At 33.0% G+C, this 14,578-nt stretch overlaps 1 protein-coding gene across 1 annotated transcript; it reads right to left on the reverse strand.

Annotated features, from left to right (window-relative positions):
* Positions 1-3,306: 3,306 nt before the first annotated feature.
* Positions 3,307-11,110, reverse strand: LOC115984836 (kelch domain-containing protein 4-like). Its single transcript, XM_031107833.1, has 12 exons — positions 11,102-11,110; positions 9,928-9,996; positions 9,691-9,823; positions 9,547-9,593; positions 9,325-9,411; positions 7,892-7,953; positions 7,229-7,271; positions 7,048-7,128; positions 5,667-5,783; positions 4,585-4,690; positions 3,805-3,868; positions 3,307-3,556 (listed from the first exon to the last, which is right to left on the reverse strand). Exons 1-12 carry the CDS (start codon positions 11,108-11,110, stop codon positions 3,364-3,366), a joined length of 1,011 nt encoding a protein of 336 aa, XP_030963693.1. The 3' UTR covers positions 3,307-3,363.
* Positions 11,111-14,578: the final 3,468 nt, after the last annotated feature.

Raw genomic sequence — 14,578 nt, forward strand, 5'->3', positions numbered from 1 at the left:
TCAATTTGCACAGTATATGAACGTCATGGTGGGGATCCAAATCTTTTTTTACTTTAATAACAATGGGGTCTATGTCATATGACCTTATTACTCTCACTGATCACTCCCACCACCCAGGTGACTCAGATGCCCTTACCAATCACCATTGTGCAGCCACGCGTAGCGCGCACCTCTCTCTCTCTCTCTCTCTCTCCCTCTCTCGAGGATCAGAACTTCACAAACATATATAAACCTTTTTAAAGTATCATATATATATATTTATATGCAAAGTGGATAATTTGGATTTTATCTTTTCTAATTATTGCTTAATGTATACCTTAATCATATCCCACGTTAAGTGTTAGGCCGAAATGGTTCCCTTTTCTACTTGTACACTACATTAGTTTTTGTGATTAAATTATTCAAAAGATGGCAGAGAAAAAGGAAGAAGAATTCTACATGCAAGGTATTGCCAAATTAATATAAAAAAAATATCACCGCACACCCTTAGTGCGATGATCACTTTACAAGTATAAGTGTTTGTAGGGTGTAGGGGATAAGGGCCGGGGTTCAAGTTTTCAGGAGGAAGTTTCACACACATATACACTTAGATTATGCTAAAATATAAATTCTATCTTGTATAAAAAAAAAAATTAATATAAGGAAACTTAAAAACATAAATAATTTAAGAGCATTAAAGTAACATATAATGTGGTTAAAGTAGCATAACAATTTTTATTATAATTTTTTTTAGAGAGAATTTCAATCTATAGTATCTACTCTTGGTGATAACTCATTATCATCAAACTAAGACACCAATCAATTTTTGATGTAAGCGAGGATTGGATCCTGAATCTCTTATTCAACCATCAAAGACTTTACCGGTTGAGCTAACTGAAACCCACTATTATAAAATTTTTTAATACTAATATAGTTAAATAGAGTACTTAGAAGAAGTAAACAAAGAATTTTAAGGATACAATTAGAAGAGAAAAACAAGGGATGGAGATGCAAAGATATTTGAATGATAAAGGAAGGAAATATGTAAAGACAAACACATATAGATTAAGACTAATTAAGTTACATTGGTGTAACACTTTATTGATTTTATATCACTTAATAAACTCTCACTAAATCAAATTTTATTTAACCTATATTGATTGGATTATAGGTTATTTATGTGATTTCCTTGTATGTCAAATTTTACATTAAACAATTTTTTTTTTTTTTTTGCAAATATATATATATATTTATATATATGTAGTGACACAATCTATTTGTCCGCTTTGGGGATTTTCACCTCACCTCAGGCCAAGGGCTTACCTTGTAGCCAATATTGGATTTTGGCTTGACACCCGCACGGCTTTGTCCCTTTAGCGAGTGCGGGCATGCTCATTGTGCAAGAGTCCCACATCGCTTAGAGAAGCGCTCCCCCTATGCCTTATAAGCTTGCGCTGAAGGCAATAGGGTACCACTACTACACATATTTATATTATTTAGTGTCCCATATTTATATTATTTTATTTGCTTCTTTCTTTTTGAACATGATATCAAAGTTAATCCAATAGTAATGGTATCCTTTTTAGTGTCCCATATTTACATTATTTTATTTACTTCTTTCCTTTGGAACATGATATCAAAGTTATGTTTTAACTATTTAAACATTATATCTATACTTGTATTGCATGTCTTGTAATCCTATTAGTATAGACTTTAGCCTCCTATAAATACCCTATTATGAGTTTATTGTAACAAAAATGTAGCCATCAAAACTTCTTCATGTCTCTTTTTCTTTCTTCCGCTTATTTCTCTACATTAATTTCATTTCTTTTCTCTTTCTAACAACTATGAAAAATATATGCATGAAAATGACATATGATACAAAGGTGGATGCAACAACTATTAAAAATTAGAATGTAAACCAATATTTTGAATCGTATTGATAGCTGACACAAAAGTCATTGTATAAATTGTTAATTCATTAGTGTTTTATTTTAATAGTAAAGAACGATCATTATAAAACTACGTAATAACAAGGAATACTTGCAAAGAAAAAGCCAGCTTCGAGATATGTAGCCAACTATTTGAATTCAATTTTTAGAGATTGGATTCGAAATTTTCTTGGGTCAAATGGGTTTGAATTTTTTTTATTGGAATTCTTTATAAGATTTTTTAAAAAAAAAAATTTTGAAAAGGACTTAAGGACTTATGGAGACGATGATGTGAATTTTGAAACTGTTCAAAATTAGTGCCACAGATTTTTTTTTTTTTTTTTTTTTTTTTTTTTGAGAGGGACAAGCCGCAGATGGGAGAGAATTACAAATCATATATGAGATATTATTTAATTTTTTTTAGAAACAAACTAACCGTTAAACACTCAAACAATGTGGGACAACACTTTATTATTTTTTGAGAAACAAACTAACTGCTAAATACATACACTTCCATTTGAGAGTTGATTATTTTGTTAAAGTTGAAAATTTTTTCCTGAAAGTATGTAGAAAAGAATAAAGCTAGAGATACAAATTATTTTATAAAAAAATTTATAAACTGCTGATGTGGTAAATGGTTATTGATAAATGAAAAAAGTGATATTAAAGGTAAACCTAAATGAAAACTAATAAGAAGTTGACAACTTCAACATTTTTTAAAAATGTTATAAAATAGTTTATGACTGTAACATTACTCATGTAGTAAAAAAACTAAAAATTGAATTTTGGAGTAATAGGACCCATTTAACAGTGCAATGAGACCCACTTTAGAAGCAAAAATAAGCTAAAAAGTAAAATAAATTAATTTTTTCTCAAATCCCAAACACAACTTTAATTACACAACTTTAATTACAACTTTAATACACACACACACAAACATATCACAAATGAATTAGAATTGGAGGGACAAAGTCAGGTTTAATTTTCACCATAACAAACACCCTCTCCCCCGGCAAAAAATAAAATAAACAAGAGACTTTGTCTTTAACATCTTCATCATTTGTATCATAATATTCAAAACTAGAAAATTGTTTCGGAAATAAGATTTGTATATTTGAATATTATTTTATGGTCAAGAAATTAAGTATTCAAGATTCAATAATATCAAAATATTGTAGAGTTTTATTTTTATCAGCAACAATATCTACATGCATTAATTTCTAATAAGAAAGCTTCTAGGTGAAACCTATGCTCTTCATATTAAAGGAACAAAATAAGATGATAACTGTCACATTTAGTATGAAATTAGGGATACTCAAAATTTGTGTTTTAAGAAGATAAGGAAGGAGAAAACAGGAAACAAGTTTTCAAATATTGAAATTTCGAGCAAGGGAAGGGAAAAACTAAGGGTTCAATCTTGCTGCTAACAAGTTAAAGAGGGTGCATGCCTAAACTACAAAAACAACACAACTATCTTTTGCTGAATGAGGAAAATTTGATGCACCTCCACATCATCATCAGTAGTCTTGTCACTGTTGCCATCCTCATCGTCATCTTCACTATCATCTTCATCCTCAGCTTCCACCCATTCAGATTCCGACGCCTTATCTTTCGTTGACTTCTCCTTTCCTAGCTCCAATGGATACCTATATAGAGTGTATTAACATATTCAGTAAGTGGCATGATCTACAAAACGACATTCACAACTAAAGTAGTCATTGCCTTTATTTAAAATAAAAAGTCATTCATTATTGCAAATAATTAGAGAAATGAAGCAAGATATAGAGCCAAAACTGAATATCATGACAGTGCTACCTATACATAAAAGATGTAAACACATAATATGTCTAGGATTAACTGAACCATTACAAAAATAATGTCAGGTAGAACTTACCACCGATAGCTGTCTATCTGGAAGCCATAAAGTTCATTCAGAAACAAGCTCATTATAACATCACCTGCACATTTGGGGGGAAGAAAGGCACCGGCCCATAAAAAGATAGACAATCACGAAGTCAGAGACTGCAACTATATAGGAAGCAAGAATATAACGTGATGTAGTGAACACATTTAGTCATCAAACCTGATACTCCGAGGTCAGTCACGCCACTTATATTTTGCAATGTTGTTTTAGCCTCATGCAGTGTTATTCATTAAAACACGGACAAACAAGTTTTTCTCACTAACTTAATTCTCATTTCCTTTATTTCAGTCTTGATTAGTACATTGAACGAAACCATTTCACTTCTCACCAATGCATGTATTATTCTTGACCAAACATAACCCCGCCATCAGTACACGGTGCAATCACTATCATCTCACAAGCATTTTCATCACTAATCCTGTCCTTTTACCATCAATTCAAGGATATACAGATGGATTTTAAAGTGACAACAGTAGGTTACAAATTCAAGCACATGAGGGAGTAGATAATATAAATAAAGTAGTTTTTAAAATTCTTACGAACTTTGATAGGTGAAAACCTGGTCTAGGAGTGACCATTTTAAATTAAGGATTGACAATATGCAAGGGAGCAGTTGATGAGGATTTGTAGTTCAATTACTTAGGATTAGTTTCACATGATATATGTACAACAAAGCATGCCACATATGCACATATATGATATCACAAGCATGTAAAAGGAAAACCGAACACACAGACCAGAACAACTAACCTTGAACTTCCATATCCACCACACCACCGAATAGCAAGGCCCGCCTCTTATGAATACACATGGTAAAGCCAGCACATGACCCAGGAGGCATCCCACTTTTCTTAACCTCTTACTAAGGAAATGATATTAGCAACAATAAAACACATTCATAGCAACAATCTCAACAAAAGAGAACTCAATAAGATAATGATAACTTTAATTTCAGGAAAAGTTTATATGAGCAGCACAGAAGTTGCTTGCTCATAATTCTTAAGTCACTTATTTTTATAAAACATTAAAACAAGGCTGAGACAAGAACATATAAGTTATCTACTTTCAGGATCCAGCAGCATCTTAAACCTACTTATGATGATGTGAATACAGTTAGACTGAATAGTACACCCATAAGCATGGTTGAATTTCCATAAATGAAATAAAATTAAAGCGTTCTATGCATATATAATACTTTTATTAAAGAAACAAGACAAAGAAATAAGGGAAAAATAATTTTCCATTTAAATATAAAGAAAACAGAATGGAAAATCATGGTCATAACAACAGCTATAAATATGCAACGCATATGCCAAAGAATCAATTAATAAGGATCTAGATAATAGTTTGATCGTGTCAAGTGGGTCTGCTTATAGAGGACTACAGAATAATCCTAGAATGTTACCATTGTATGCTTACTGGGCATTAGTTTTAGAGTAATAACTTCTGTTTCTTCATTAAGAAGAAAAAGGCTAAAGACAACTCACACTCTTTACAGTATAACCCTTGACTGTAGGGTAGACAAAATGCCTTTGGGTCAAAGACATTGACAATTGTGTTCCTTCCCAACTCTCAATAAAATAGTCAGTAATACAAATTAAATATAAGATGATTTTGTTAAGCTTAGCACAAGAAAAAGAAAAAAAAGAAAAAAAAAAGATTTTGTTAGAACATTTGGAAGATCATCTTCTGTTTGTTATAGACAGATGGTGAAGTGAAAGTGGTTCCTTTGTAATTGTGTCCGTTGCCATAAAAAAATCATGCTTGACTTTCCATTCTATTACACTTCTATATGTTCATCGAAAAACAAGAAAAGCATGGAGGTTATGGACCTTGTTCCATTCCCAAGTTGTAGGATCAAGTGACCACATGTCTGAATGAACAATTCCTTTCTCAGAGCTGCTCTTATCAGATGAAACTTCTTTGGAATAGCCACCATATAAGAAAATCTGCAATGCCGAAGGAACTCTGTAAATATATAGTTTTTTTTTTTTTTCTCCTGAAAACACTTCAATTCAGAGGTGGCAGATAAGATGACAAAGTCAAATTCATTGAAAAGGACAATAAATGGTAAAGACAATGTGATGCGGGAGATGAAAGAGAATTATTATTTAATATTATTTATGTTTGCAAGTCAATTGTATTTTTATGTTTTAGGTCCTAGTAGTTTATTGGGCTTTTAGTATTTTAATTTAGAAGTAAGGTTATTTTTGTAATAAGGCAATTAGGGTTTCCTAGCCAGTAAGGGTATTTTTGTAATAAGGCAATTAGGGTTTCCTAGCCAATTAGAACTAGGATTTAGTAATCCTTTATAAGCAACCTATTGTACTCCTTGAGGAGATAGTTGATATTTTGATGAATGAAAACAATGGCCGTTTGGTCTTTCTTTGGTCTGGTGCTGACTCCAGGTCTACCCTAGGTGCTGACTTCTAGTGGTTTCCCCGCTTGGTGCTGACTCCAAGTAAGGCCTAGGTGCTGACTCCTAGGTCATATCTTTTATTTTTCCGTTATTTCAATTTTGTTCTGGTTGTCCTGCATCACAATGCATTTTTATTTGATAATTATTAATGATAATTTAAAAACTCAAGTCCGCAAACCAACAATAAAGAAAATCTTATATCAGAAAGCAGCTTATGCCTTTCAGGCTAGTACAAGCAAAATGGATACAAATGCAAGCATTGCATTGTTCAACAAGCCAATGACTTAAAACTAATTAATCATTCATTAACCAACTTTTTTTTTTTTCAAAGAGAGGTGGGGGATAGTGATAGTGACTCTATCCTAGATCAAGAACCAGCCTTACTGGTATGCATCAAACTCTGACCACTCAAGTCAATAAAATATCTAGAAACCCTAAATCACCTCCACATGGATTTCAATTTCCCTCAGAGAACCTAGGAATCATATCAAAGAAGGAAATATACCAACATAAAAAGTCATTGCTCATACCAAGGGATAATTGTAATATTTTTTATAAGTAAATTGTTTCTTAACAACTCCAATTAATGATGGGACATGGCAAAATTCAAAAATACCCATAACAAGTACATAAATTCCTCTTTTAACTCCAATGAAATTTGACATTCTGAATGATAATTATATGCCCTGGACTTTGTAGCACATCTTACGCAGAGTATGACAGATCTAAAATAACAAATAAAGCAGGGAATAGCTCCATAGCTACCATAACAAAGTGCATTCTAAATCCCTCACCTCATCTTGGTTAACAAAAAACTGAAAACAACTACGAGCACTTGGCCACATGGATCCAGGACTAGGCTTTACTTCTTGCCACTACAATGCAACATTTCATTAGCATTGGCTACATGATAGATGGGAACGTAACAGATAAGTATAACACTAGCCTCCTACAACAGGGGCCAAAAATGTGCACCTTGTATTGATCCAGGCCAAATACATACAAATCGTTATAATACCTGCACATATGGAGTTAAACAGCTTCATTAATTATTTGGCATAAAGAAGTACTATTAAGTTCATACAAACGTTTAAAAAGAAACTCATTCTCTTCCTAGATGGAGGAAACAAATCAAGCAGAGAGACAGACATAATAGTTTTTATGTTAAATAGTTGAGAATGTGTATTGAAACAATAACGAAGTATTTGAAAGCTTAGAATCTCCAAATATACTACAACTGACAAGCATGCAAGACAAGACAACAAAGTTCTGATCCTTGGTTCAGTTAGATTACATTCAAATACATAAATTATTGAATCTGGATTCCTCCTTATGCAAAACGTTATGAAACCTCATCCGTTGGGCACAAAAATTTTACAAATATCCTAACCAAAAAGATATAGTATCAAGAAGGGCATAAATATTTTCAACAAATCAAACTCATGATTAGAGTCCCTAATGTGGTTACATTTCTCTATTAATTTTTATAGAAACAGTTATGCAACAAAACAAGCTTGACTTAGAGTCTCTTTCGTGGTTTAGGACAGGGTCTTAAAAATTCAAGCAAACAATCAACACAGATGCATCAGTTAACAATGATGAAACCTTCAACAACGTTGATAAAGACCCATCAACAACCTCACTTCTCTAAGAGTGTCATAGAATCCACTGAAAACGATAATCTTGTGCTTGTATAAAACCTGTAACAGAATCAAATAAAATTATTGAAAAAGAACAAAGACAATATGAGATTAAAAGACAGGACTAATACATGAATTATGAAAGTGTATCAAAACCTATATAGGCATCAACTACCAAAAAATGGATGACATTTAAAAAGCATTTGAGCAATACATAAAGCTAAGAAGTCTAAAAATTAGTTATTCAACTAGAAAGGAAAAAATAAATACTTGTGAGCATGCATATGGTGATCAGCATGTTAGGGGTCAATGCGTAATGGAGAGAGAGAGAGAGATGGAAGAATCCAAAGAGTTAAATTAGCAAGAAACCAACACCAAACAATAAAAAAAAATGTAAATTAATCACACAAGCCATAAAAAACATCTGTGCCAATTACGAATGAAGACATAGTTATTAAATTACAATACAACTAACTAATAAACATCTTGATGAAGGCTCCACAACAAGTGCTGAGAACAATTTGCTAACTCTTCGAGAATCTAAATGGCACAAACTTGATGCATTCACAAAGAGAGTAGAGAGTCAACCAATTCTATAGCATTGATGAGAACAAAACAGCTTGGCTCTCACTTTTCTAGCTTTCTAATACATGTAAGACTTTTCTAATTAATATATGCTCCTAACTTATCTAGACTAAATTTAAAAAAAAGAGATGACAAACTAATATGATCAAAAAGTTCTAATTACAAATGCTAAACTTGAAATATGAAGTAAATAGAACTTGAGTGGATTGTTCAACCTAACTATATTTTGATAGCAAAATGCTTTGGTCCTTGCTATTATCTTTTTTAAGCTTCAAACTGGATGTAATTGAAACTTTAATAGCATGTCATTTAAAATCAACACCATATGAAACCATAAACATTGACGATGTAATACACCGAATCATGAACTACAATTTGCAGAGGTTTTACTGCTTCATTTAATTTGTTATTTTTCATATAAAATAATAATTATTATTAATATTATAATTGAAAATTTGCAATGTTAACCATACCATAAATTATAATATACAGTCATGTTCAACAACATTATTTTTGGGCAGGCTCAGATGGTTATTGAGTACAGAAGCAGAATTTTTAAGAGGTCATCAATTATTACTTCTAGTTTGCTTTCAGCCTATATCAAGTCAAACGAAGTTACAAATCCATTCTTCAAAATTAAATTAATTCCAATTGACACATTTCCTAATTTGCTCATGTCATGTTTTTTTATTCATATAAGAATTCTGCTTCATTTACACATTTAACACATGATGGTGCATCTTTACTTAAACTTCACATACACGCCCCTATGGGTTGAAATTGATATTTTTGAGATCCTAAAAGAATAAGTGATATACGTGTCAATCTGAAGTGGCATGAACTTACCATTCGATGACCTGAGCGTGGGCTAGGGCAACCTTTTAGATTTATCTGTTCCCATTGGTTTGTTTTCAGATCCAACGTCCAAAAGTCCTATGCCAACAAAATTGAAAGGCATGATTATTAACTTAGGCACAAAACAAATTGATACATAGGTACAACAGCTCAAAACCCAAACTTTAATCAACCATGTATTCTTGAAAAGAAGCAATATTATAGAAGATTCACCTTGTAGTGATGGAACCACTCTTGATTTGGGGATGTAAACTCACCACCTAATGAAAAAAAAAAGAATGTAACTATATATGTGATGCAATAGTTTGTAAATGTCTGCATGGTTGTACATATTAAGCCAAAATGCTGTCAGTTTACCAAAGATATAGAGATTATTCTTCCAAGCAACTGCTTGATGAGCACTACAAGGAGGTGGACTATTAGGGCTTGTAATTAACTTCCATTCCTGCTTTTCCACATCACACCGGTAAAGATCACCATAGAAAAATGTCTGCAACAATTCAAATTCACTTAGTATTAGTGTGAGTAAAACAGAAAAATCATTTGTCTTCAAACTAAAATAGATGATTACACTCATGGATTTCAAGAACTAACCTTGTTGCCATTGTAGAATTCAGCCCTATAAAGGATCAATTCTATCTCTTTCAAAGGATTTATGTTTAGCTACACAATAATTCAGATCAATCATCAAAGAATCAATCTAACATGTAAAATGTAAAAGAAAGGCCAACTTAACAAAATCAATAGCAGCTACAACTTAACATTTTCAGTTGATGAAAGAATTCAATTCAAAAATGGGAGTAGGGAGGTTGGAACTATTTTATATGTTTAAATTCTATATTCAGACTATATGAGAAATTCAAAAATTGTTTGCATTGATAGACATAGAAAAATATGCCATAACATTAGATAATGGTCAAAAGATCCATTACAATGCACACAATTAAAAAACAGAAATCTATCTTTTACATCTATCCAATGACGTGATGCATCATATGAATCTATCTAGGCACTAAGGTAGAGTTCTTCAGCTCTTAGTCATCTTGTAGTACAACATTAAACAGTGAATATATCTTCAACTACTTTTAGTTCCAAACTCATTCGAAACCCAGTACCAAAACAACAATAAAAGCTCCACAATGTTCCACACAACACTACAAATCATCACACTACTAGCACATATATCCCAAACCCAATAAAAGAAAACACAAATTACACAAGCAGTTACCTAGTATTTACCATCTAACCACGCTAAATTGTCAAAAACTCGAACTGGCCCAATACAGAACAGTGCATACAAAACTAAATTCAACAGCCCCACTACAAGAAATTTAACTATTTTTAATGGTTGAAACCGTCGAAAAAAGTATTTTTGACGGTTGAAATGACTGTAGATAACCGTTATTAAAAACCGTGTCGAGAACATTTTTCTACACCCTATCCAACCATTGAAAAAAGTGTAACACATTTATCAACGGTTAATAAACGTCGAAATAAGTATTTTCTTTTTTTTAAAAACAATTTGGATGCACTCTTTTACTTTAATCAAAATTTAATAACTTGATTCAAAATATAAATGTAAACACAATTGTGCAATTCCAAATTGAATTTCAACAGCCTCTCAACTACATTTATAACACAATGAAGCAAACTGTACAAATTACTCCCAATAGATCCTAGGCCCAAAGCCAAAATTACTCCCCAACCAAACTAGTAGAACAAGAGCTGAGACACCACACACCAGCCACATGTACATTCATTTAATTACCTTATCCATTGTATTTGATAAGGAATTCTCTCCTCTCCATTACAGCACAATGTACACGCAGAAGCCATGGCCTTTTTTCCCACTTTTTTAGAGCTTTTCCCCAGCACGTGTCATTACTTCTCCGGTTGCAATCTTGAGCCTCTCATCTTCCTTCTTCAGTGCTTCATTTAAAGCTGTATGAAAACAGTCATACAAAGTGCATTGCCACTTAGTAACTTCTCTTGCTATTTTATATAGAACAGGTAACCCTAAATAATAGATGGCTAGAAGTCAGAAGTAGATGGGTAAGATCCTCTGCACCTATTAGATTAGCAATATGAGGTAATAGTGGACAAAAGAGGGGCCAAATTAAGTACTCATAGAAGCAAATTATCGCATTGGTATACAACATGGATCAACACCAAAGTTGCTTCATTTTTAATAGGTATCAAAAGGGAAATAGCATAGAACCAGTTTGGCACTTTTATAACATTGAGCATCAAATAGAGATAATAAGCCGTGGAATTACTAAATATTCAAGAAAAATGTACACGAAAAAGAGAACATAGATTGACCTATAGCATGAAAAGACAAGGACATGCCCGTTATTTTTTTATTTTTTTAAGTTCTAATAAGAAAAATTTGGAAGCAAAATTGTTTTGAAAGTCAGTACCTTTTGTTTAGTTCGATGGCCATAAGATTAATATTGGAAAAATTATTTTCCACTTTTCTTTGTGGCTGATCGTAGCTATCTTAGAGCATAACATAAGTTATGACTTCTGATTCCATGAAAAAGAGAAATAGTTCACTATAGTATTTCCATCCTTTTAGTTTTGCACCAAGGATTGGGTTCACTTGGTCACAGAAACATGGATGGTTTAAAGAGTCTGAACCCCCTCCCCCTTCCCAATGTGATCTATTTAAAGAGAACACTAATAGATAGAAGCTAGTCTCCAAAGAATAATGTTTGATCGCCCCAAGGTCCCACCCAAGCAACCCAAAATCATAGATTGTATATAACTCCATCAGTGGAATAATCTTTCCCTATTTGGCACTCTCTTCCAATAAACATATCTTTGATCTGCCCTAGGACAAAGTCCAACAGTTGAGATTGAACTCTATATGTGAAATTCAAGTACTTAGTCTAATGTGTAATTGGTTTCAAATTATGAAGTTAAGAAACAAAATAAAACAATTCACCTCATTGGGAATGAAATTAGGATAGACACCATTCCATAAGGGGGGCGCTCTGACGTCATTACTAGTCCTTTGAAAGGTGAATTAGATAATGTTGCATGTGCATGGTTCCCCATCTGCAAAGCAGAGCATGGTGAACATAAATGATAAATTGTTGTTAGTTTTAAAACTTTAATGCTAATGCAATGTATGTTATTTAGCATATGTGGTGAAGATTAAAACAGGCCAGCTATATTTGCTACAACGAGCAAAGGCCTAAGGGTGAGTGTTAAGTCCTTCAACTAGGATAACCAAATTTAGTATTTGAGCTGACTTGAAATCATTAAGGGCATCACAAAATTTGGCTTTCTCACATGTAACAAAAAACAAGCAAATTAAAAACATAAGCTAAGCTAAAAAATTCACCCTAGAACCCCTTCCATTTTGCACATTGTATGAGTCAAAGTGAAACTGAAGGCATCCCTCATTCTCCTTGGAACCATTTCCAAGTGAAGGAGGAGACATCCCCTAATTCAGATCGAGATTGTGGTTGCCCCCTGCACCAAGTCACATTCACAGACATTTCAACAACTACAAATTTCTTGTAAGTTTCACAGACAACAAGGAAAATTAATATATGCAAAAAAATTATAGGAATACCCACATGTTTTGCAAGGAAGCTTGTTTAAGTCATCCCTGGACATGCTTGTGCTTCCAATGCTGCCTCTCTCAACCACAAACGATGAAATTAAAATTAATGGTCTTTGGATGTGGCCTACTGACAAGTCAGAAAGCTTTGAACAAAATCAATATAAACTTTGTGAAGTGCAAATTGATGGTGAGGATAGAGAAGATTGAGTGTTTGCTGCAAATAAATCATATAATTGTAGGAATACGCAGTGTGCAGTTAGAGATAATATCAGTGTGACACCCCTATATATGATCCAATGACAACAAAGACGAAGAAACCAAGAACGATAAGCCCAACTGGGTAGTCATATCCTTTCTTTGAAGTGGTTTCAGGCACTAATCCCCTCTTTGTGATATTCTTCTGAAACTTTGCCACTTTCCTCTCAGAAGGGCGCTTTGAAGTAGTCTGTCAGATCCATAAAACAAACAATACTCGTTTTCATAAAAACTATGAACCACTCAAATTAACAAACATCTAAACTCCTGTTAATTTTCTGCTTATACCAAATTAAGAAAGAGAGCATGTAAACTGTTGATAAAAACTTTTTAAAGAAAAGAAAAAGAACACAAAGATAGAAAAAAAGAAAGGAGAAAAGAAGACCAAGAAACAGTATGTATTCCTAACACCATAACAGCTATGACAAGATTAAAGAGAGAGAGTTTTTATTAAAGAAAAATGAATATTCATCTCATTCTATTCTTGAACACGTTGGAGATTACAGAAATTCCTAACCTAAATCTCAGTCTCAGCCCTACATGAAAGCCGAACTAAGAAAAGAAGTTCCTAAAGAGAGTTTTTATTAAAGAAAAATGAATATTCATCTCATTCTATTCTTGAATACATTGGAGATTACAGAAATTCCTAACCTAAATATCAGTCTCAGCCCTACATGAAAGCCGAACTAAGAAAAGAAGTTCCTAACCTAAACCTCCCACTCCTCCTTCTTTCTTCATCTTCTTCTATTATTCTACTGCCGTAGTGGCAATCCAAGTTCTTTGGCCAGGTCCTTTAGCCTCCTTTGTTCCTTCTTTGAAACTCCCTGACTGATTTTGACACCGCCTCTAAAATGGTATTCGCTGACGAGGACGTTCAGACTTCGTCCTTCCTCCTCATTAGAGAAAAGCAGCACCGGGAACTTCTTTCCTTTCTCTGCAACTTCACTGAGTTGCTGAAACAGAGAGTCGGTGTGTTCCTGTGATATCAGTGCTTGCTGATACACGTCGTGGAAATTCCGCACGAAAGATAACGATTTTGCGATCTTGTTTGGCGTAGGAGGAGCCATTGTTGGGTGGGTTGGGTGGCGGTTCTCAATTCTTGTGAATATTTAATCAATGTCATTGAAGGAAGTTGCAGTGCAAGTATGTACGCTTTGCTTTGTATATATAGGCAATGGAAAAACGCGAGAGGCATGGGTATGGGTCCGTTTTCAGTATGGGGCGGGTCGGGTTGTAAATACCTTGTCAAAAATATTTAACAATAATAATTGATTACTTTGTTATAAGAAAATTATAAATAAAAAAAATTTCCACTTACTACCCGATATTCTTTTCTATATAAAAAATTAATTAATAAAATTCTTTTTAAACAAAGTTTAAGCATTATTTAATATTTATACTTAATTTCTTCAATTA

The sequence above is a fragment of the Quercus lobata genome, chromosome 4 (assembly GCF_001633185.2).
Source record: "Quercus lobata isolate SW786 chromosome 4, ValleyOak3.0 Primary Assembly, whole genome shotgun sequence".
NCBI lineage: Eukaryota > Viridiplantae > Streptophyta > Magnoliopsida > Fagales > Fagaceae > Quercus > Quercus lobata.